A 24,686-nucleotide genomic window follows, 5' to 3' on the forward strand; every position below is an offset into this window, starting at 1 on the left:
CTTCAACTTCCAGCCATTGGATCGTGTTATACCTTTCTCTCCTAGATTGAAGAGCCAATTATTAAATATTTATTCCCATGTACATACATATGGATTATAATTAAATCACCCCTTAACCTTCTCTGTTAAGCTAAACAGAATGAGCTCCTTGAGTCTATCACTATAAAGCATGTTTTCTAATCCTTTAACGTTCTCATTGTTCTTCTCTGAACCCTCTTCCCAATTTATCAACATCCTTCTTGAATTGTGGGCACCAGAACTGGGCACAGTATTTCAGCAGCAGCTGCACTAGTGCCAAATATAAAGGTAAAATAATCTCTCTACTCCTACTCAAGATTCCCCTGTTTATGCATCCCATAATTGCATTAGCTCTTTTGGCCACATAGCTCATGTTCAGCTAATTATCCACCACAACCCCCAAATCTTTTTCAGAGTCACTGCTTCCTGGGATAGACCCCCTGTTCCTGTAAGCCTACATTCTTTGTTCCTAGATGTACATGTTTACATTTAGCCATATTAAAACGCATATTGTTTGCTTTCATATTGCTTGCATATTGTTTGCCAAATGATGCAGATTCCGCTGAACCAGTGACCTGTCCTCTTTGTTATTCACCCCTCCAGCAACTTTTGTATCAGTTGCAAACTTTACCAACCATGATTTTTTGTTTTCTTCCAGGTCATTGATAACGATGTTAAACAATGTAAGGCCAAAACCTGATCCCTGAGGGACCCCACTGAAAACAGACCTGCTCAATGATGATTCCCCATTTTCAACCGTCAGGGCTACCATCATCCCCTTTGCATGCACACTGGTGAAGTGACTGACTATACTTCTTCCAGCCAGATGATTTCATTACTGCTATTGTAGCTAACCTCTAATGGATTTCTTCTTCATCACTGTAAACAGGGATACAGTAAAGGACTAGCCAACCCTGATTACAGAATGAGTCACACCTGAGATCAGGATGATTGCCCTACAGAGAGCAGCAGGAGGCTGCAATGAAGGGGGGAAGCTCAGGAAACTGTCGAAAAACTGCAGTGTGAAAGACTCCTGCATGGAAGACCCTGAGACCAAGGGAGCTGTGACAGCAGGATCCCAGGGAGCAGGAACCTCCTGTGAGGAAACCCAGATGGCATTTGAACCTAGAAGTTTGGGGACCTAGCGGCTAGTGCCAGAAGGCTAAGCTCCAGCTAGAAAAAGCTGTGAGGACTGGCTGTGAGAACAGACTGGGACAGAAAAAGAGCTCCACCTGAGACAGAAGACACCAGAGCTAAGAATGGATTTTTATGTGGTGATGGACTTTATTTTGGGACTCTCTGGACTGTTAAGAACTATTTCTGTTATTAAATCAGCCCCAGGCATAGGGTGTTGTTACTCATGTAAAAGCCTGCATGTAGTTCTTCAGGGGCCCAACACAGGGGGCTAAAAGGGGCAGGGTGCCTGCAAAGTGACGCCTGGTCACAAATGGGGGCTCATTAAATGGCCACCGCACTACAATCACCTATCTAGTATTCTAGTTACTAAGTACAATATGTCTCTGCTTATTTAGCAAACTATAGTGGCAATTTAATCAGTTTTATAAACTATTTCACTTCTGTAAGTCAATAGTTACTTGACAGCATAAGGTATCTTTTCAGATTACCTAAGCTTTCATATTTCTGCATCTTAAAAGCAGCCTTATGATAGTAGCTTTTAAAGAGTGGCGATGGGATATTTTGCAACACTAGGACAGAATGTGTAAGACATTTTTCTTGTGTAATAAGTCAAATACTATTCTAATTCTGTTCTGAGCTCAGTAAGATATTCAAGATATATTTCAATCCATCAGAAATAAGACTATGAAAAGCTAGACCAAATGATGAGCTGCACTCCAGAGGGTAAATTATTCTTCCAGGAAAAATGTTTTTTACACACCTTTGAGTAGTACTAATAAATCACCTTCAACTCTAGTAGAATTTACAGCGCAACCTGTCTAAATGATCGCTTTTTATTCATTTATTGTAGCTGCCTGTCTTAATGATGTTAACATAATAAAACATGCAGTGCACTGAAGTTCAGATTTGGAAAGCAAAAGATTCATCAGGTATCATAAAGCCTCTTTTAAGGAAACTTTTACATATTTCCCAGTGAGTTGCTCTTACCTCTTTCTGCAGATTTAAGAAGCTCCTGATAGTATTGCTTGCAGACATTAACCTCCCTTTCCAGATGTGCTATATCTGAGCCTGAAAAGATTTTGGAATCCTGGCTGTCTTCCAGAAAGTCATCAAAGCGGGACTGTAAATTGCTTAAAACCTGCTGATGTTCTCCTGGCAACATTGTCTTTATCTAAAAAAGAGAACAGATCAGTATAAATGCCAGACATTCTTGTCAAGTGTACAGATGATAAAGGTGATACAACTTCTCTAATTACATATACTGAATTCAACATGGTTTGGGACAGATGTAGCCATTACAGTACTTGCAGGGTTGAGGGATTGTAATGCCATATCACCCTAGAAGGTGCTTCAGGAGGGAATGTGCATTATGAAGTAGAAGAGGATTGTATGTCCACTGGACTGAGGAATTTGTGAGATACCAATGCAACATAAGTAGTGGAGTAGAAAATGCAGGAAAAGAAAGCTTCTCTTGTGAAGCACTCTAAAATATTCTAGCCTTTTCAATGACCTTGTATAGTAACAGTTGCTTGTGTCCTTTCTCCGCAAACGCTTCACTGAGAGCCAACACACATAGGTCAGTAAAAAATTATTCAAGCGTTTGCTAAAGCACCCTATGTTCCACAAATTGTCATGGGCTCAATGTGATCATGTTATAATACAAATAACAGAACATATTACTCTCATAACAGAGCACATGCTTTTTATCACCTATATTCAGGATTCAGAAGAGCAAATACAATTTGGGAGCACAGCTGAGATCAACTCTAGCAGTTTGCACTACTCACATTTTCTCTGTTAGAAACATGGGGGGAGGAACCTATATAAACCCTAGATTCATCAATGTCCCGTCCTACTATCATAGATAGTGTGGGATAGGCCCACCTGATCTTAACAGATGTCCCCTGCTCCACAAAACGTAGGGAAAAGCTCAGGGACCCTACTAATATGACTTGAGCAAAAATTCCTTCCCAGTCTGAAATTGGGCAATACTGTAACCAGTTGCATATGAGCAAAAAGCACCATAACTAAGCATCCAAAACCCATTCATATTCTGAGATAAATATTTTGAGCCCAACTCATTGTCCATTTTTCCCTCAAACCATCATCTGTATATGGATGTGTGATGGTCAAGTTACAGTCCAATTGAACGTTTGGCTTTCCAGCACACATGTCCATGGATAGAGGAGAAGCATCTATGCTTTATTTATCTGTTGCCTTTACCACTATTTATCAGAGGTGCTGCTGACCCACTTACTAAACCATAAAGGGATGGAGCTGCATTAATCTGACTTTGCTCATTCCCCTCAACAGATCCCAGACAGACAGCTGTTCCTCTTCCCCAAGCATTTTCATATGGAAGTCAATCCTGCCATCTCTTGGGGAAATTGTGTCAATGACTATGTAAACGTGCTAATGGACACCCATGAGATTACATGGGCTTCCAAAGCTTCAGTGCACTCATGATTCACAGCTCTGTGTTTCTTTCTCTTCCAGCACAGGAAACTGGATCCAAACATCAAACGCAAGCTACCTCTGGGTGTGAATAAGGTAGTGTCAAGGTAGTATGCAGTTCTAAGATTCTGTTGGAGCCATTGGTATTCCTGAGCCCTCACAAAACAACAATCACAATCATAACAACAGCTGGCTGTTCATGCATTCTATTCCAAATTCATATTTGATCTTTTATGCCAGCAATGGGATAGGCCTATGTTATACCAGAGACCATTTCTCCTCCCATGCCATGTGGCAATCAATGGGGAAATGGTTACTGACCCAAACATGGGTAAGAAGCAGGGCATTTTCGGTGGAGGTTGCTGGTTCATTTGTATCAAATAGAAAGGGTGAGAAGTGTGCGGATGACCCCTCAATATGTGTACTGCAAATGTTATTTGCAGCAAATTGAAGAAAGATATATTAAGTATTGTGTAATAAACAGTCTCAGGTAATATAAAGGTAAAACACGATTTACAGAAGCAGACACTACGTTGTTCAGTGGTCTGACAGATTGTTTTAGCCAAAGTGTTTGATATTTTGATTTAAATCAGTATTTTGTTTAGAACAAACTAATCTTAATCAGCTCTTTAATAATGAAATAATATAGACTATCTAACAGGGTACAATTCTGTAGCATGGAGTAACTAAAATGCACCCTTATGCAGGCCTCAGAGACTGAACATGGGGCTTGCAATTGCCCCAATCATTAGGAGGTGAAGCTGCAGCATAAGAAAACTATATGTCAGAGTGAAGGCTGCTTAGATCAAGATGGAGTACTGCACACAGTAAAATGGAGACGGCACTGTAAGCTGTCTCTCTCCACATTGAAGTTGTGAGCGGCTAAAAACTTCTCCAGTTTACAATAGTTTCTGTGGTTGCAGTCTTCTGGGTATCAGTAAGTTACCAGTGTACACTCAGATGGACATAGTTTGGTGCAGTACCTACCGAAGCAACATTACCAGCTCGAACAGTTTCAATTTCATTTGTCAAGTAGTGCCAGGAAACCACGCTCTTCATGTTTATATGTGATTCATGCCAAAGGGCCAGTACATTCTGAAAATGTTGTTCAATTCTGAAACGTACAAACACAGTTAGATTAGAAAAACTGACTGAAATTGTACTCCCATATGAAAAGGGGAGAAAACACAAAGAGCATGAATTATTTTTAAGCTGCCTACACAAATAAGTTCAAATGAAAATGACTTCCTCTGCCCTAATCACAAGACAATATTCCCTCCCTAAAAAACTAAAAACAACCAAGATATTTATTACAGGAACTACACACTTTCAGCTGTTTTTAGTTTGCTTCTACCTGTTTGCAGTGTCTATTGCTTCTTTGTTTGGTGGAGGAACTGTAAAGCACACAGATGGAACCATGGCCTCATTACCACTTGGACTAATGACTTTCCATTTGGCACGATGGGAGTTGCTCGCTAATACGCATTCGTCATCTTTGTAAATGGTTATCTAGTTTTAACGGAAAAGCAGAATAATTTAATGAGTTAAGCATTATAAACTATTCTTACAAAGCACTTTTGTAAATGGTGTCACCAAATAAGTGACACAACAACAAAAAACAACAATGCAGAACACAAGCATTTGCTCTGTTTACTAGGGTGGAAGATATTTACAGTCTTGTGTTTTCCAGGAACATGTAATTAATGAAACTTTAGCTGTCTCCTCACGTCTGTAATTGATTTTAGGAAATTCAAGGTTCTAACCTCAATTTGTCTGTAGTCACAGATGGCTTTAATTGGGATGGATGTTTTGAGTGGACTATCAGGATTCCTTGGCTTCAGCTGAATTATTGCCTTTGCCTTCCCCACAAGGCCAGCTACTGTGCTCTTGTACTGCAAGAGTTGTTCTTTTTCTTCCTAAACAGCAATTAAGAAAATAACAAAAATCAGAGGTGGCGAGAACTCAATGCTGCTTCTTTAATGCTTTTAAAGCTTTTGTCTCTGAAAAATAACATGTTTCACATGAACAGAAATAACTCCATGAAGTAATCAGTTTCCTTTAATATCCACTATTGTTTAAAAACGTATATTTTAAAGGCATGGAAGTATTCCGTAAACAAGGACAAATGGATAAACTCGTTTAATTAGACATTCTGAAATTAAATTTTATGATTTTATTACTTCCCTTTAGTTGGGTAAATTGTTTACAAATTTGATTTTTAAATCCAGATAGGTGTTACACAACTCTTGTTTAATCTTATTTTTTTGTCAACAAGATTCTTGAATTCTTACCATGGACTCCTGAACAAGATCTTCCAGTTTATGAAGGCTGCTGGACCTATCACAACTGTACTTTCGCTGTATGGCATCTTTTAAATTCTTTAAATAGTCCATGGCTTCTTTGGCATCATTGAAAAACTAAGGTAAGACACGTATTTTGATTAATTAAGAACAACACTGAAAGGTTTACTAAGTGTTAAGCCAAAATTGTTGTTTGAAGAAACCACTAAATGGTTTTAAAGCTGTTTTATATTTTAAAGTAGCTTGAATTTCAAGGGATTGAGTTCTTGCAGTTTAAGTACCTGCTCCTGATCTCATAAAGGCAGACATGCATCACTGAAACATCATGGAAAATCAGTTACTGCACACGTTATCTGAAAACAAAATCAGTATCCCTATGTCTGTACATTAGTTAATTACTGTTCCTGTGAAAAAAGAAAAGGAGTACTAGTGGCACCTTAGAGACTAACCAATTTATTTGAGCATAAGCTTTTGTGAGCTACAGCTCACTTCATCGGATGAAGTTGCATCCGATGAAGTGAGCTGTAGCTCATGAAAGCTTATGCTCAAATAAATTGATTAGTCTCTAAGGTGCCACTAGTACTCCTTTTCTTTTTGCGAATACAGACTAACACGGCTGCTACTCTGAAACCTGTTCCTGTGAAAATGATTTTCAAACAGTGATTCTGCTACTCCTGGAATTTACAGCTATTAAGTTTTAAAAAACAGATTATAAAATAAAAGTTATTAAATGTAGCAAACAAGCTATACAAAGTAGTATGTCCCTATGAACATTATACAGATTAGATGGAACCTGATTCTCCAATGCCTTTTTACCTTTTGTAGCCATTTACATGAATACAAAGTGGGTGAGTTATAAAGCCCTACCATTCTGATTTGTTGCAATTTACATTCATTTTGCTCTCATGTGCACTAGCATAAATGACTCCACAAGGTTCAAGACTGTTGAGAATACTCTCTCTATATTAAATATAAAAAATAACAGAGTTCTTTCTAAATCAGACAATTCATACTAAGACCTTCCATTACCGTGTATAATAATTAGTAGATTAATGATCATTTACTAATCATTTAAGAGGAGCTATAGTGAGAAAGGTGACTATAAATGGCAAAACTTAGTCAACTCATCAGTTCCCTGTGGGCCTTCTTTGCCCTGTACTGATAATAACGTGTGTTCTGCTGTTGTCTGTGCAGCCCTGAAAGAATGAGTTCGATTCTGTTCTACCTGGTCCATCATCAACAAACCTGACAACCTGAATCCAGTTGCAGAAGCTGTATTAACTATTATGATGTCCGAGGAAGAAAGAACACTGCCTCTTTTTCAGATCCTGGACTTATTTTCAGCTCTGACTTTTAAAAAAAATACAACCTGGCCCAATGCTCCCTTGGTGTAAACTGACATAACTCTACTGAAGACAATGGAGCGACACCCGTTTACACTACCTTGGAATCTGTCCCATGCACTGAGTTATAAATGGAAAAACTGAGCGAATTTGATCTGAAAGTTACTGAGAAAGACTAACCAATATTCTAGACTGACTGGTCTTCCTGTCACTTTTCTGACTATAATCATGCTTTAAAGTATTACAAATTTAATTGTTTGACTTACTTACCTCAAAATAAGCAGCATTTTCTCTCAAGTGTTGTTCAACACAGTGACAGAGCTGTAAAATCCAGCTCCACTGTGTTTGCATTGCAGCTCTATAGGCCTTAAAGATGAAAAAAGAAAGCATTTTAGGAATGAGTGCAGAAATTAAAACATGTACATTCTTGCAGACTTTAGGAAAAAATAAGAATAGTGTTACAAACAAAAGAGTCTGGTCCTGCCCTCCTTGTGCAGGCACAACTGTCCTTCAGACAGTAGGAGTTTTGCCTAAGTATAGAGTAAAAAATCAGACATAAAATGTGGTGCTGTATGGACAATAAAAAATGTTTTCTGAAGCCCTAATGTGTGCATATATATATGCTTTTTCATAACATTTAAAAATAAGTTTAACTTTACTAATGTCTTTGTCTCTTAAACAATGTTTTTACTACCACTTCTATAGAAAACTGGGTGCTTTGCCCTAACATTTGCCAGCAGAGGGTGCTCTAAATATTTTTAAGTCAATCAGAAGTGTCTCATTTAGAGCCAGAGCCAGACCCATCCGACTGGCACGGAAGGCAGAGAGGTCTTCCAGTGACTGGGTGGATTGATCCATTAATGCTTGGCGAACATTAATTCGCCCCAGTGTGCCTGATTAATATGAAAAGACAGTTTCTGAAGTCTTGTTATCTGCACATACTAGGGAATTAAGAAGGCAGTAATTTTAAATATATTACAGATGTGTCCCCGCACGCGCACACACACACCCTGTACTGTTTAATGTAAAGACTATAATGTTCACATACCTATCTACCACCATACTGCTTTGTCTCTGTGGCATATATGTTTATTAGACTGATATTGAGTGATACATATATTAGTAACAGCATACCATTTTAGAGAAAATAATTCCCACACTACCAAAATACCATTCATTACCCACATTCAAGTGAAAGTAAAGGGAAGGAAGGATTTTTCTTCATTTGTTTCCATATTATGAAAAATAAACTCTTTAAATCAAAGAATCATAAAATCCAGAGTTGGTACTGATCCCTGAATGGATTAGCTCACCTCCTGTATTATAACTGTTTTCATTGGTCCTATTGTAGCACCACTTTACTGTCTATTCTTGACATGAGTTTCTGAAGGGAAAACAATCTGACACTCTCCTTTGGAGGCTTGTAAAAGCACCTACAGTAGCTACAATATTTTTTATGTAAACAGATTACCTACAATATAGAGCCTGATTCAAGTCCAAAATAAATCAGTCCACTTTGTTACATTCCAATATCAATACAATTTCTTTAATTTATTGACAATAAGGTCATGAAACCAAATCCCAGACCTTAAAAGGAAGCAATATGATAAACTATTTGTGACTAGAAATGCTTTAGGGATACCTTTTCCAGCTCAAAGGGAGAGAAAAACAAATTGAGGGCTATTCTATACCTTCAATCTGCATGTGCAAATCCCATTAACATCAATGGAAATTGCATGTGAGAGTTGAAGGCAAAATATGGTTGCAAGGGCCCATCGTGGAGTCCTTAATCCTTCTTCTTACATTTCAATGGGAGCTTTGACTAAGGGCAAGTCTAATCGACTGCATTACATCAGCGCAGCTGTACCGCTGTAGTGCATCTAGCAAAGACACACTATGGTGATGGGAGAGCGCTCTCCCATTGACATAGCGTGGTGTGGACACCGATTTAAGAAGCTGTAACTTACATCGCTCAGGTCGTAATCACACCCCCGAGCAACGTAAATTACATCGACTTAAGAAGTAGTGTAGACTAGCCCTAAGTAAAAACCAAGTAGGACTCCAGGATTTAGCCATAAATGTTTAAAAACACTTATTTCTTTGAAAGTGAGGCACAGAGCCACACCAGGACATAGAAAAGAAAAAAACTCTTATTGTCTGAACTTATTAACAAATATCCCATCAGCAAAAAGTCATGAAGACTTAAATCACAATATTGGTTTCCGGTTTGTGTGCTATACTTCTTGACTTACCTCAATAGTTAGCCTTGCAGGGTGATTTTCAAGGAGTAGCTGCTCTGCTATTTCCTGAACTGATTTAATAACTTCTTCTTTTTGATCAAGTTCTCTCATTAAATCCTTTTTTTTTTTTAAATAAAAAAATGAGATATTTTAGAAACTTGTTAAATTATTAAATGTATTTTAATTATTTCCTTTTAGATTACATTAGCAATGCTTACTGCATGATACTCCTTTTTTCGTGATATACTGGAATTTCTTTCACTCCAGTCATACGCAACCTCCTCCTCTTCTTTTTCATTCAGCCATATAAGCTCTCCAGTGGCACGGGACACAAAATTGTGCAGGGTATCAAGGTGCCTTTCCTGATTTCTTGATGTATTCTTAAAAAAAAATTAATTTAAAAACCCTGCCATTATCAAAGCAACACACATTTAAAAGTTGAACATCAAAGAGATATAATGATCTTACCAAGAGTTTTGCGTACTGACTCTCCAGTTTGTGCAATTTTTCTGTATAACTGAGTTTAAGAGGGGCAGTCATTTGGATCTGTGTACAGTAGATAAGGTTAAAGGACAACAAAAAGATTAGCCACATTAACAGTTATTCTCAAATATAGATTAATTTGTATAATGCGAATTCATCGCGCAATCATACATAAAACCAAAGAAAGGTTCTGAAATCCAAGTGCAGTTGTGTAACCAGTAATCACCTCATGAGTAATTCAATTAAAAAAAGTAACCTCAAGAAATAAAAAGTACAGTGGCGTACCTCACTGATTTTAGCTTCTTTAAGGCTTGATTCAAAATCTTCTATAGCTCTATGGACATTTTTTTGATTTTCTAAATGGCTTTCAACGCTTGGCAGATCTGAACCCCATTCTGTTCGATCGAGTTGAACCTTATAGACAAAAGTGAAAAATTAACCAAAGCTCCTCAGAAAATAAAGGAAATGACTAAGGTAGACTAAGAGGTGTTTGCATAAAGACATTACCTGCATTTCATCTACCCAGTTCAAGAGGTCCTGGACAAATTTCAGGTTGACTTCTTCTTCTGTTAAATTTTGATCAACAAAAGCTGATTTCATGAGGGGCTTTCGGATTTGCATCAGCTTGAGTGTTTGCAGTGCATTGGTGTCAACTCCTGTTACACAGGTTTGAATTAGCCGTGGTGGAAAGCCTGGTGTATAAGCTGGTGTGATTGCCGGAGTCAGTCTTGAAGTAAGACCTGATGAAAGGCCTGATGTCAGACTGGAAGAAGTCAAAGTAGGTGTTAAACCCTGGGTCATTCCAGAGTTTAAATCAGGGTTTAAGTTTGGTGCAAATCCTGAGTTTAAGCTTTGTGTTATTCCCGAAATCATCAGCTTTGTCTGTTCTGTTGTCAGTGTGCGCCCCTTGCTGAATACTGAAGAACATTCCGTCCTTAAGGCCATAAGATCATCTCGAAGTTTAGCAACCCTATAAAGAAATTACATTTACTAAAGAAAACAAAACAATCTCACTGACAGTTTGTGAACGCATTTTTATGAAACAATATAATTAACTGAACTATAGCAATATAAATGAAAGCTCTCTTGTATGCTTTACATATTCTAAACATAAATTTACACTATTAGTACCTCAGTACTATTATTTACTATAGACTTTACTTATTACTACATTAGTTCCTATATAAGCTTTCTATATTAGCATATTTATATTATCTAGTAAACAGCTCTAAAAGTAACTTGTATGTACTGTGTCACCCTATACATGCATACTTGTGTGTGTTAGTATGGACAAAATCCTGGCAATAACGCAGAAAACCAACCTAACATGTGCAGTAGCATGTACCAAATGCAAAGCCAGACACAACCAGCAAAAGAGAAATCTTGCTGTTGCAACGCAGGATACTACATGCTGGGGTGGATTGATTAGCTGCAAAGTTTTGTTTACCGCTCAGATATCCTGTGCTTGCTCTCACCAGATTCAGGTTAAATTCTGCCACTCTTTGGGAACATGTTGCTTTTCCATAAAATGACACCCTATTACTACAGTGAGGGTTTCTGGTTGCACAAACTGCTGTTTGTGAACTGACGTTAGCCTGCTACTACCTTTCCGGGTACGCTGGAACTACTGACGCAAACCATATTTCTATTTATCTAGAACAAAATTAGTACATTTTAAGGGTAATCATTTTAAGCACAATAAAAACGCCCAAAATGTTCAGACTTGGGTGTCTGATAAAGTTAAACACCTAAATGGCACCCAGATAAGTGACCTGATTTTCAGAGGTGCTGAGCATATGAGCACATGCAGCTCCCATTGAGTTCAATAAAAGTAGTTGGCACTCAACACCTCTGAACATCCAGTTATTTTTATTTGGATTGCCAATTATGGATTTAGGAGCTTAACTACAGGCATTTAGGTGTGACACTCTGGGCTACAATACACATACACAATCTGTATTTATACACTTAAATAAAAGTATGAAATACCTCTGTACCAGTTGATCTGCCTGATAATATTTTCCATCAATAAGAATTTGGGCATCAATTACTTGTTGGCGCAGAAGATTCTCACATTCAAGTATATATCCAGCTATCTCTGCTTCATTCTGGAACTGTAGCCCTGATTCTAATCGCTTGGCATCCTGTGTTTTGGAATGATAAATACCAGCAATTAAATCCTACAGCTAACTGGATAAGTACTTTGTAGAGATTTCACTTTCACTGTAAGCTATTTTTTTATCTTAAATAATTACTAGTAAAACCCTAGCAGAATGAATTCTATGTAATGTACAGTATTCTCTTCCAGAAATGTTAACTAAAGAAAAAAATGCAGAAAAGGTGAAAATATCAGTTACTCAAATAGTCAATCAAAAGTTCTGAAAGTAAGATTTAAAAAACTGTAAAGGTTTCAGTGCCAAAAAGTTCACAAACACACCCAGAAAGAGAATTCATATTTGACTTACAGACTGCAGAGCATTCCGAGCAAGTATCAGTTTGTCTTCACAGCCCAGGATGTCCCGCTGAACTCTGTTTGCAATCTGCTGCAACATTTCCAACCTAAAAGACACCACAGACTATTTAAATAAACGTTTTTTAGTATCCACATTGCAATGCAAAAGAAAATATCTTGCCTCAAACGCCAGTATTTATGCCAGTGTACCTAGATTCTTCTAAAGTGCCATTGCTAAAGCTGATACAAGAATTAATCAGTGTTGGGCCACAATTCACAGAAAGGAAATTCTCATTTGAGTCAATGCTGGTTCGAGTGCCAGTGCTGTTGCTAAACAAGGAATCACTACTGTGGTAGCCATAACTACTGCTGTTCATTTTTACACCAGGAGCACTCTCCCTTTGGCCATTTACATCTATTGGAAAATGGAAAAGGTAAAAACTCCAGCAAAATGTACAGCTTCCAGGGATGAAATCTCTCTACTGGCTTTTGAAACCCTCAGCATTCCTTCTTTAAATAGGTTTCAACATGCACATCCAACACCCAGCAAGTAATACTCGGATAGCTCTTCAAAGGATTTTACCTAGAGCTATGTATGCTCGTTTGAGTTTGGCTTCCCTATGTTGCATTAAAAAGCTCTGCAAGTATGGACTAAACAAAACGACTAGGGCGTCACCGGGAGACAGAGGTGCCAAATATTTAATATAAGTCTCAACCAATTTCAACAAGCTAAATTATATTTATATTATATTGAATTCTATGTAATGTACAGTATTCTCTTCCAGAAATGTTAACTAAAGAAAAAAAATGCAGAAAAGGTGAAAATATCAGTTACTCAAATAGTCAATCAAAAGTTATATTACAAGCTCACTACAGTGTTGTGCAAATATTGAATTAAAGGTTATATGAAGAGAAGTAAAAAGAGCTTGGTTCAGCACTGTATAATTCCAGATTTATGCTGGTGTAAATCCCCTGATTTTAATGGAGTTACGCCAGTGTAAAACAGGAGTAACCCATCAGGCCCATAACTGGTAAACTCTATACCCCTGTACACTGTCCAATCCATTACTATTATTCTGCTGTCCAGCCAAGCCCGTTTATTTTATTCCCCTGTCCCACCAAGCTGTAATCCTGAAGACATCACCTTACTTTCTTCAGCATTCTGACCTGACAGCACCAAGGCTTTCTTACCATAAGGAAAAGAAGGCAAAACGAATCTTCTTCTTGGTTTTTATGTATAAATACATGTACATAAAATTCATTCAGCTTTTCATTCTTAACTAAATATTTCCCCATTTTAACTCCTGCTTCCAGCCCGCTATAAAACTACATCCGTATTACTGCGCTGCTGCTTTAAGAATATAAAGGACACAGGCTACCCTTGCAGAGACTGAGCAGGCTTATCTCTATGATGGTTTCAATCCCACTAGCTTGACAAATAGGAACCCCAGTTTGGCCCTTGACCACTACAGGCAAGCTACCAGGCTTTCTTCACCCACCACATATTAACTGGGATCCCACATTCCAACCTGCCACTAGCTACCCATGCATACTGATGTTTTCCTAATGGTTATCAGCTGAAGGGACAGGGTTTTAGCAATTTACCACTGTAACAGGGTGGTTTGCCCCTTACATCTGGAGGCCTGGGTCAAGCCAACCCTAACTGCTGAAGAGGCACACCGGAGAGAGATCAGGTGGTTTCCCTACTGAAAGCAGCAGTGGGTGCAATGAAGGAAGGATGCTTAGGAAGATTAGAGACTGCTAGAAGTGAGCATGCTCTAGCAGAGAGTCCTGGGATGTGGGACTGAGACTACAGGCAGGAAAGACCTGGGAGCGACCTGACAAGAGGGTAAAACAGATGGAATTTGTTTTGGGACTTTGAGTTTTATTTTTGAGTTTATTTCATAGAATCATAGAATATTAGGGTTGGAAGAGACCTCAGGAGGTCACCTAGTCCATCCAACCCCATGCTCAAAGCAGGACCAACACCAATTAAATCATCCCAGCCAGGGCTTTATCAAGCCGGGCCTTAGGATAGAGATTATACCACCTCCCTAGGTAACCCATTCTAGTGCTTCACCAACCTTCTAGTGAAATAGTGTTTCCTAATATCCAACCTAGACCTCCCCACTGCAACTTGAGAGCACTGCTTCTTGTTCTGTCATCTGTCATCACAGAGAACAGCCGAGCTCCATCCTCTTTGGAACTCCCCTTCAGGTAGCCGAAGTCTGCTATCAAATCCCCACTCACTCTTCTCTTCTGCAGACTAAATAACCCCAGTTCCCTCAGCCTCTCCTTGTAAGTCATGTGCCCCAGCCCCCTAATCATTTTTGTTGCCCTCCGCTGGACTCTCTCAAATTTGTCCACATCCCTTCTGTAGTCGGGGGGACCAAAAGTGGACGCAATACTCCAGGTGTGGCCTTACCAGTGCTGAATAGAGGGGAATAATCACTTCCCTCAATCTGCTGGCAATGCTCCTACTAATACAGCCCAATATGCCATGGGCCTTCTTGGCAACAAGGGCACACTGTTGACTCATATCCAGCTTCTTGTCCACTGTAATCCCCAGGTCCTTTTCTGCAGAACTGCTGCTTATCCAGTCGGTCCCCAGCCTGTAGCGGTGCATGGGATTCTTCCATCCTAAGTGCAGGACTCTGCACTTGTCCTTGCTGAACCTCATCAGATTTCTTTTGGCCCAATCCTCTAATTTGTCTACGTCCCTCCATATCCTATCCCTACCCTCCATCGTATCTACCTCTCCCCGCAGTTTAGTGTCATCTGCAAACTTGCTGCTGGTGCAATTAATCCCATCATCCAGATCATTAATAAAGATTTTGTCTGATTAAACTCAGATTCCAAGAAATGGCAAAGGGTATTGTGAATAGACGAAATGGGTTGTGTGGAGTTTAAGAATCCCCTTCGGGGGAAACTGAGGCAGGATGCCTATAGTGTAAGCCCAAGCCTTGAGGGGGTGCTCCGGAGGTGGTCACTCACTCACAACTGTATTTGAGTATCAGCCCAGCTATCATTTTTGCCACAATTAAATTCCATTCTGCAGTTCAGGCTGCAGTGGTCCATGCTTGTACCAAAGAGCAATATGCCCCAGCAATGCATACTAGTTATCAGTTTATGAGGCAGCAAACTCCTGTTTCCCAGCCCAATCAATAATATAAATGACTCAGTGATCTAATACTACCAGATTATTAATTTCTCTCCTTATCTTGCAGTGGTGAGCCCCATAACTGACAATCTGATTATATTTAAATGTATTTGATGAATATAAAATACGTAGAGATGGAGGGAAGTTTATGTTTATGAGGTCATAATCAATTTGAAAATATGATAAAAGCTTTTTGTGAGTATGAATACAACTATAGGCCAATTTCACACACTCTCACACCTCAGCACAGTCACCCTCAAATCACATCAGGAACAGGTCAGTGTTTCCACCACTGTCCTCCTACGTGTTGCTCTGCCTGTTGGGGGCAGCTTTACATTCCACTCCAGAGGAACCACACCAGCAGAGGATGCTCTGAATCAGCACATCCTCACCCACCTTAGCCATGCTCCCTCTTCATTCAGCAGCCTTATATGTCAGTCAAACCTGGCTGCCTTTGGCCCCTCTTCTGCCTTTTTAATCTCTCTCCTGCAGACTCTCTGCTGCAGGGGTCTATGCATACACTTGGACGAGTTTAACCCAAACTCTTAGTAGCCAGGAGCCCATTCCAGGTTAGAAAACTCCTCTAAAACACAATAGGCCTGATTTCTGGTGATGGACTCTGTTTGTGCCAGTGCAATTTTTTGTGGTCTCAAAATTGTACCTGCAAAAACAAAATCTGTTCTTAGGCCTGGCCCAAGATCTCAGTAATGTTCAACATACACATAATCACAGACATTCGTAATGGAAAAGACATCAGGTCACATATTCCACTACTCACACAGGATTGCTCTCAAATATTTTGTATGTTTAAATGCTTTGTATATACTGGAGTGCAATATAGTTTTACTTGACCCAAAAAAACGGAGCTTCAGATATGCTTGTGTGCATGGGCTGAAATTAATCCCTAGGCAAAAAGCCAGAGCCATACTTAAATTCTCCTTCAGCCCTCAGAATAAGGTTTAAATGGAATTTAAGTGGTGCACAGACCTTGTCATGACCTTTTGCATAGGGGAGAATTTCATTCAAGTTAAGTACTTTGATTGAGGCACAGATACTATTCATTCTGGACTGGCTGAGACCCCCCAACTCATTACCATGTGGATCCTGAAACTACACATCAGAAAAAGATCTACAGGGCTGAAAAAAATCTGTGAGCATTCTTCAAGCTAAAACAATAATGTAGTTTTTAGCATGGAAAAGACATCCAATATAGTTTCCAAAGTAAGGCAAAAGAGCAGAAAGAAAATAAACCACCCCTGTCAAACATTCACTAGCATACCGTTCTACTTCAGGTCGAAGGGTTTTCTCCCTTTCCAGCATGGCAATAATAAGTTTTCCCCACTCTTTTTCTATATCATTTGGATGGTAGCCTTGAGGGAGTTTGATGCGTCCGAATTCTATCCAGACCTTCAAAAACAATAATGGCTGGTTAACAAACAAAAAACCAGAAATACAATAGAGTGAATATAATAAAGCACAAAAAAAGAAAAGGAGTACTTGTGGCACCTTAGAGACTAACCAATTTATTTGAGCATAAGCTTTCGTGAGCTACAGCTCACTTCATCATCCTTTAGTCTCTAAGGTGCCACAAGTACTCCTTTTCTTTTTGTGAATACGGACTAACACGGTTGTTACTCTGAAAGCACAAAAAGTACAACTTACCTCCAGCAGTTTATAAAGACGTTTAATTTTTGATTTGTCTATCTCCTTTGGTGGAATTTCTGTTTCCTTAAACTGTAAGTATTGGTTATAAAGTGCCTGGAGAAATATAAATACATATCACCAGCTATTTCCTAAAAGGGAGTATTTTACTACTTCTTCACCACATTCCATTATGTTTAATAGACTTATATTGTTCTATTAAAGACTTGCATAAAAAATTCTTTGCCCACCAGTGAAAAATCTGCTTGTGCAGGTTAAGACACTAGCAAAACATTTCACGTAGCTGGGGCATGGGAAGAGGGGTGACAATCAAAGGGTAGGATTTTCAATGGGTTTCATCCTGGCCACCATCTGCATGCATGCATGCAAAGAACAAGCTAACATCGGGGGGTAGGAAAGGTGGCTGGCAGGTGGGTGACAGAATTTACATAAAACCTAAACATGTCTGAGCATCTCATTTGCTCCAGGGACACAAAGGAACCTTAGCAGCTCAGAGGATCTGGCCCATATGTATTGCATATTTCATATTTCCAAGCCTAAATCATTTTATCTTTTTACAATATAAACATTTGGAGTCCTGTGAATAATTTGAACAGCGCCATATCATAGTCTCCCATGCTTAACTTTGGGAACACAGGGTCTCAGGAATGCTACAAGGTTTCTTAAATTTAAAAAAAATATGAAAACCCACGTTATTACGCTGCTCTTTGATTTAACTGCATAAAATAAGAACCTTCATTTTTTTTCTACTGTTCTTCAAACAAAGTACATGTATGACGCAGTGTCTCACCTTCAGTTCTACAGGATTGTTTGGAAATGCTCTGTCAGATATTATTGTGATATGGTGCCTGATCCACTGGATGAGGTAGTTCACCATATTCTGGTATTCAACCCACTTGACTTCAACATCCTAGAAAAGCACATCACAGTCAGCAGATCAGAAAGCAAGAACAACTTCTTTTTTTCTTTTTCTTTTATAGTCTCGGTTTAAAAGGATGCATCTCTTCAGATGCATAAAGCAAAATAAATTCCCAAGCTTAGCAATTCCAAAATGGCATTCACAATATTCTGGTCCCTTTATCATACTAACATAAAATAAATCCCAATTAAATCAATTGAGAAACCTGCATGAGAAAGGCCAATAGGATTTGGCCTCAACTATTTCTAATGATGACATTGAAGCTTCCCAGTTCTAATACCATTCAAGAGAGATAATAAACAGAGAGTGTAACCTAATGGTCTGACCACAGGACTGGGAGCCAAAAGATTCTGAGTTATGATCCCAGCTCTGATTCTAGCACTCTCTGTGGCTTTGGGCAAATCATTATTTATTAGTTAAGCTCTCGATTTCAATGTCTTCATCTGTAAAGCAAGTGCAGTATTGTTATAAATCAAATACAGTATTTGTTTAGTCTTTTTAATCATGTGGAGCTCCCAGTTAGATCATGAAACCAAGAGTCGAGCTATTGACAACATGAAAAAACTTTCAATTGTGTTATTTTGTAATATTAGTTTATTATTATTGTTATACCAGTCTATGGAGAATGTAGCTAACTGCAGTATTGAGTTGAAACCTTCTAAAATAAAGCCATGTCAATGAAGCTGCCATGCTTCATAGGTGTTACTCGCTTACTTACATTTGCACTGATGCCTTCGCCGCCTTCCAGTACTTTGGGAAATGCATCATAAAGTGATGACACATAAGTTATTACTGACTTCTCATCAGGAGAGGAGACATCAACATCTAAGAACAGAACAAAGTCTGTGGTGAAGAATATTCACAAATACTCTACAGCCTGCAGATAGTTAGATTATATTTTAACATAAGAACATAAGAATGACCAGCTGGGTAAAGACCAATGGTCCATCTAGCCCATTATCCTGTCTTCCAACAGTGGCTCCAAGAAGCATTCCTTAATGGTGCCTAGAAATTTTATCTCTGCATCCCATCCTGAAGTGGCACGTACCTAGTCAATATGGGGATGGTTGAAATCTCCCATTATTATTAAATTTTCTGTTTTTGTAGCATCTCTAATCCCCCTGATCACTTCACAATCACTGTCACTATCCTGGTCAGATGGTCGGTATTATATTCCTACTGCTATATTATTATTATTATTCAAGCATGGAATTTCTAACCATAGAAATTCCATGGTACTGTTTGATTCATTTAAGACTTTTACTATATTTGACTCTATGCTTTCTTTCACATGTAATGCCACTCCCCCAACAACACAACCTACTCGCTCAGTCCTATATATTTTGTACCCTGGTATTACCATATTGCATTGATTGTCACCATTCCACCAAGTTTCTGTGATGCCTATTATATCAATATCCTCATTTATTACCAGGCACTCGAGTTCACCCATTTTAGACTTCTTGCATTCATATACAAGTGCTTATAAAATGTATCAATATTTAGTTGTCTGCCTTCATGTGACGTAATGGAATGGGACTCTTTTATTTGATTGTTTCTCTTCAGTTCCTACCTGTACTTTATCAACTTCTATACTCTCCTTTTTACTGGGATATAGAGAATCCCCTTTAATAAATACTCCTCTAAGGGATGTCTCTTTCTGAACCATGTCCTCCTCTGCACCTGTTGGCTTTCCCCCAGCTCCTGGTTTAAAAACTTCTCTATGAGCTTTTAAATTTTACTGGTCAGCAATCTTGTTCTGTTTTGCGTTAGGTGGAGCCTATCCTTTCTGTAGGCTCTTCCTTTCCCAAAAGGTTCCCCAGTTCCTAATCAACCTAAATCCCTTCTCTGAACACCATTGTCTCACCCACACATCAAGACCCTGCAGTTCTACCTAACTGGCCTTAAGCACAGAACTGGAAGCATTGCAGAGATGCCACCTTGTTTTGCAGTGAAGTCTTTAAGAATCAACTCACCTTCCGGATCCAGAAGTCTGGTGACACCAAGTTTTTCTGCTACATAAAAAGCATGTTCTAAATTTGCAAGGTTGCTTTGAACAGCAACGGTATTCATGTCTATCAGGTCCGGCCTGTAAAACAAAAACAACAATTACCATAAGTATTTATGTGTTTGAAAATATAACTGTTGTAACAGAACAGTGCAGTACTTTAAAAGGTCTCTACAATGAGTGTAGAGTGTAAAAAACTGTTTTAAGAGCATGTGGTAACTAATAATAAGTACAGCTGTGTACACCTATCCATTTTTGCTTCTCATTTTTTAAAAAAACTTTCTGTTTATTAGATTATAAAAACTGAACAATAATTTTTTCAATGCAGCAGACAACTACAACCTGATCATTCCCCTCTGCTGGCACCCTCTCACCTACCAAAGCAAGCTTAAGACTCTGGCCCTCACTTTAAGTGTCTGTATACTCCTGCTTACATATCTATTCTGGTCTATTATCGTGTTCCACCTTGCTCCCTTTGCTGCACTTCCCTCATGTCTTCTTTCATGGGCCACCCAATCCCTCATTCCTGGAACAACATCCCTATTTTAATGTCTTTCAATTCCATCTCTTGTTCAGAGCTTTCCTGTAAGCCCACATTTTTTATGAGGTCCACAAATACTAACTCATGCCAACATCAGACCATTGCTATCCCCATATTTTATGTTTTACATGTCAAAATTAGCACTGCTCCTTCGCTTTCCCACGTATGTACTGTCAATTCCTCAGCACAGGGACTGTCTTCATTAGTGTCTGCCTTGTACAGCACGGAGAACACTGCCAGCCTTAGCAAATGAGAAGAAGAGGTGATTTTCAAACGTGCTGAGCACCCACAGCTCCCACTGAACTCAACTGGAGTAATAGGTGCTCTGCACCAAAAAACCAGGCCCATGTTTAAAACAAAACAAAAATCAGCAACCCAAATGGCGGCAGAGGGAGATGGGGGGAGGGAGAAAGAGCAAGAGAGAGAAAGAAATAAACCAGAAGCAGAAACCATGTCTTTGTCATAGCTGTATCTCTGAAATTCAGTTGAATGGCTTCCTATAAAACTGATGGTGCTGATGGCAGGAGGAGAAAGTTAACATTAAAAGAGGAGTTGCCCACCCAAGTCTTTCAAAATATGAAAACATTTATATTTTTTCATACCCAGATCCCGTAGAACAAATTATGTGAGGGTCAGCTTTAGGGATCAGCTCCCTCCCTCAATTTTCTCATTTTTATACTTGAGCGGGAGAAATGTAAATGCTACCTGGCAGAAATTGCCCATTTTCATACAATTCCAAAAGGCAAAGCTTGAAGACATTTGCAATAGAAACAAATTGAAGCAAAAGGTTCAAAATGTTTCACATTTTTCAAAACCAATAATTACATCATGTGTTTTTCCAGCACACCAATCCCCCCCATCCCAAAAGCTACATTAACTTTGCTACACCCCATGTGACCGAAAAGACAGTTCTGGCAGACAGTGAGAATCACAGTTTTTCTTGTGCTTTCTTGAGGGCACATTCATAAAAAATCGATCATAATCCTAAACTACTGTTACCCTGATGGAGTTTGTTTTCCCTATTGATTTTAATGAGAGCAGAATGAGGCTCACGTTATTCTTTGAATTTCACTACAATTAACAGAAAGGTATAAATAATTATTGAAAAGGGAACACACTAATCGATGTCATGGTCACACTGCTGCAGATTATGGATTAATAAAGATTTACTTCACAACATATAGTAGGAAAAAAATATTTTCTGTATAAACATATATTGTTGGTTTTTTCATTCTGCTTTCTTTCCAAGCATTTCACACTTGCTGGTAAAACCAGCATGAAATACAAAAGGACACCTATTCAGCTGTCAACTTGCAGAACAAGATCGGGCAAGTTGGTGTGAAAGCCTTGTTTTTTCACAATAAAAATAAACTCCAATACACTGACTAAAAGCTATGAAGTACTCAAATGGAAGATGTCTCTTATGGTGACATAGTTAAATTAATAAAAACAACTGTTGTAGCGTTCATCAATCACTTTGGATAAATGCTGCTACTGCATCCCAAAACTTTAACAACCATCTATGTGAAATACCACACATTTTATACATACAGTCCTATATCCAAAATCCTGCACAAAACATGGATACTCATATCCCCATTAGAATAAAATAAAATAATAATAACACTTCGCTCTTATACAGCATCTTCTATCCTTAGATTTCAAAGGGCTATACAAAGGAGGTCAGTATAATTATCCTCATTTTACAGATAGGCAAACTTACGGCACAAGGAGAGACGTGATGCACCAAACTAGTGGCAGGACTGGAAACAGAACTCTAATCTCCTGAGTCCTACTCCACTGCCCTATCCACTAGACAACATAGCCTCATTTTATGAAAATACAAATTTGCAATCAAAGTCATCCTATTTTTAATCAGCTGTATATCCCATACATTTTTTGTCTACCTACAATAACTAGTTTATATTTATCTAAAAAGAAAAGGAGTACTTGTGGCACCTTAGAGACTAACCAATTTATTTGAGCATGAGCTTTCGTCCGATGAAGTGAGCTGTAGCTCACGAAAGCTCATGCTCAAATAAATTGGTTAGTCTCTAAGGTGCCACAAGTACTCCTTTTCTTTTTGCGAATACAGACTAACACGGCTGTTACTCTGAAATCTATATCTAAAGGCTCCATTCAGCGGAAAAGACTGCAGAAGACAGCATATTGGCTCTGTCCTTGTTTCCCCTACTGAAACAGAAACATAGCTAGGAGGCCAATTAACTGAAAATGAGTTCCTTTGGTACTTGGACACGGGAAAAAACAGGTTTTAAAACTGAAAAGCAAGGGTGCATCTGTTATAGGGGAGTAGAAGTGCAAATGGAAATATTTTGAAACTTTGGAGGGGAGATGGAGCCTCCATCCCTAGCCAGTCACCATCTCTTCTTTCCAAACAGGAAAGGTTGCAGTGAAGTTTAGGGCCAGGGAAAAGGGTGCCTACATCCTCATCTCAGTTAGACTTTTCTTCTGACCCCAACCCCTACATGAACAAAAGAGCCATGAAATCAATAAAAAACTGCCTTTTTCTTTAAAGAGAGTTCCTCCTGTGGTTTTTAAGTACCTCATTGCTCTCCAGACATAAGCTTATTACCATTCAGTTCACCAAAAGCCCCTGTTCCTCAACCTAGTGTATGGCAGTTCTTTCTGGGCAAGCTCAGAAGATTCCTTTTGAGAGTATGTGTACACCTGGAGTGGGGTGTGTGACTCCCATCTCAAGAAGGCATACGGAGCTCGTGTGCTAAAAACAGAATGTAGCCACAGCAACACGAGCTGCAGGATGGGCTAGCTACCCTGAGTACATGCCCATCAGAGATCCTAGAAACCCATGATGGGAGGAAGTGTGAGTATGTCTCCCCAGCTCCAGCTGTAGAGATACTGTGTGTCATCCCTTGTGATCATCTATCTGTGAATTCTCTGTGGAGTAAAGTACTACACTGCACCAGTAAGGGTTGCAAAATCTGTTCCTAAGCGAGGGCAGTGTTTTGTACAGCTTTAGAGTATATATGTTATGTATGTTTCTGATATGTAAACAATAATTTATTCTCAAATGAGTTCTTAATCATTACTAACTTGAACTGATTATACTGCAGTTATAATGCATATCCTACTAATTTAGATTAATTTAACTGGCTTAATCTGGGAGGATCCGTGGGTTAAAGACAGCATCAGGGGGGAGACAAGCATTTTGGTTTCTAAAAGTAAAAAACAAATAAAATAGACAGGATAAATAAAAATACCCATAAGCTTTAAACGCAGATGTTATTTTGCATTCAGTATAAAGGTTTATATAAATATAAAGTGACATAATTTTGTGTAGAATTATTAAGCAGTTTTCTACATAGTATAGACCAAATGAAACTAAATGCACTTCAAAAAATGGTAATGACCTCACCTTCAAACATAATACTGTGACTCATTTTATGGCTGATTTTTCAGCAGAGCTGGGTCCTTGCCATTGGAAAAGATGCATAAACAATACAAACCATGCAAAAAGTTGGAACATTCCAGACAAAACAGATGCCTCTGCTAGAAACACACCCAAATCAAGGTGCTCAGCTTCCAAATAGTGAGTCATTAATTATTTTATTGATGAAATGCACCTCTTCTACCACTAAAGATTTTAGAGTAGGTGTTAGAAATTAGATATAATGTGTTAAAAACTGACAAAATTAATACCTGTTCAAGAAAACAATTTTAATATATAGGTCCATGAAGAGGAATAAGAGAATAATACTTCAATAACATTGCAAGTAAACCAAGGCTTTTATCCTGGATGACTCACACATGTGTTAAGCTTTACAGTCTGTGAGTAGCCTTACTGAAATCAATGGAGCTACCCACAGCATGTAGGTTTTTGTATAACTGGAATCTAATAAACCTTGAAAATAAATGTTAAGATCCACACTAGAAACTATAGTATTTGGGGAATTTTAAATGGAATCATGGTATTTCAATGTGGAAAAGATA

At 38.6% G+C, this 24,686-nt stretch overlaps 1 protein-coding gene across 6 annotated transcripts in view; it reads right to left on the reverse strand.

Moving 5' to 3' along the window:
* The window catches only part of DST (dystonin), a 468,940-nt gene that overhangs the window by 195,227 nt on the left and 249,027 nt on the right, over window positions 1-24,686 (reverse strand). For 5 of the 6 annotated variants that reach the window (XM_077811595.1, XM_077811594.1, XM_077811599.1 and 2 more), the window contains 18 exons: window positions 20,145-20,257; window positions 18,887-18,993; window positions 18,040-18,159; window positions 17,250-17,345; window positions 16,867-16,994; window positions 12,441-12,534; window positions 11,965-12,119; window positions 10,483-10,945; window positions 10,261-10,389; window positions 9,961-10,038; window positions 9,711-9,872; window positions 9,505-9,609; window positions 7,523-7,618; window positions 5,901-6,026; window positions 5,373-5,525; window positions 4,964-5,118; window positions 4,597-4,723; window positions 2,143-2,326 (listed from right to left, as the gene is read on the reverse strand). In XM_077811595.1, coding sequence (XP_077667721.1) covers window positions 2,143-2,326; window positions 4,597-4,723; window positions 4,964-5,118; window positions 5,373-5,525; window positions 5,901-6,026; window positions 7,523-7,618; window positions 9,505-9,609; window positions 9,711-9,872; window positions 9,961-10,038; window positions 10,261-10,389; window positions 10,483-10,945; window positions 11,965-12,119; window positions 12,441-12,534; window positions 16,867-16,994; window positions 17,250-17,345; window positions 18,040-18,159; window positions 18,887-18,993; window positions 20,145-20,257 — 2,591 coding nt within the window. Of the gene's footprint in view, window positions 1-2,142; window positions 2,327-4,596; window positions 4,724-4,963; window positions 5,119-5,372; window positions 5,526-5,900; window positions 6,027-7,522; window positions 7,619-9,504; window positions 9,610-9,710; window positions 9,873-9,960; window positions 10,039-10,260; window positions 10,390-10,482; window positions 10,946-11,964; window positions 12,120-12,440; window positions 12,535-12,637; window positions 12,805-16,866; window positions 16,995-17,249; window positions 17,346-18,039; window positions 18,160-18,886; window positions 18,994-20,144; window positions 20,258-24,686 lie in introns of those variants that run through there. The other variant, XM_077811600.1, reaches the window with a different exon arrangement.

The sequence above is a fragment of the Eretmochelys imbricata genome, chromosome 3, assembly GCF_965152235.1.
Source record: "Eretmochelys imbricata isolate rEreImb1 chromosome 3, rEreImb1.hap1, whole genome shotgun sequence".
In the NCBI taxonomy this organism is placed as follows: Eukaryota; Metazoa; Chordata; order Testudines; family Cheloniidae; genus Eretmochelys; species Eretmochelys imbricata.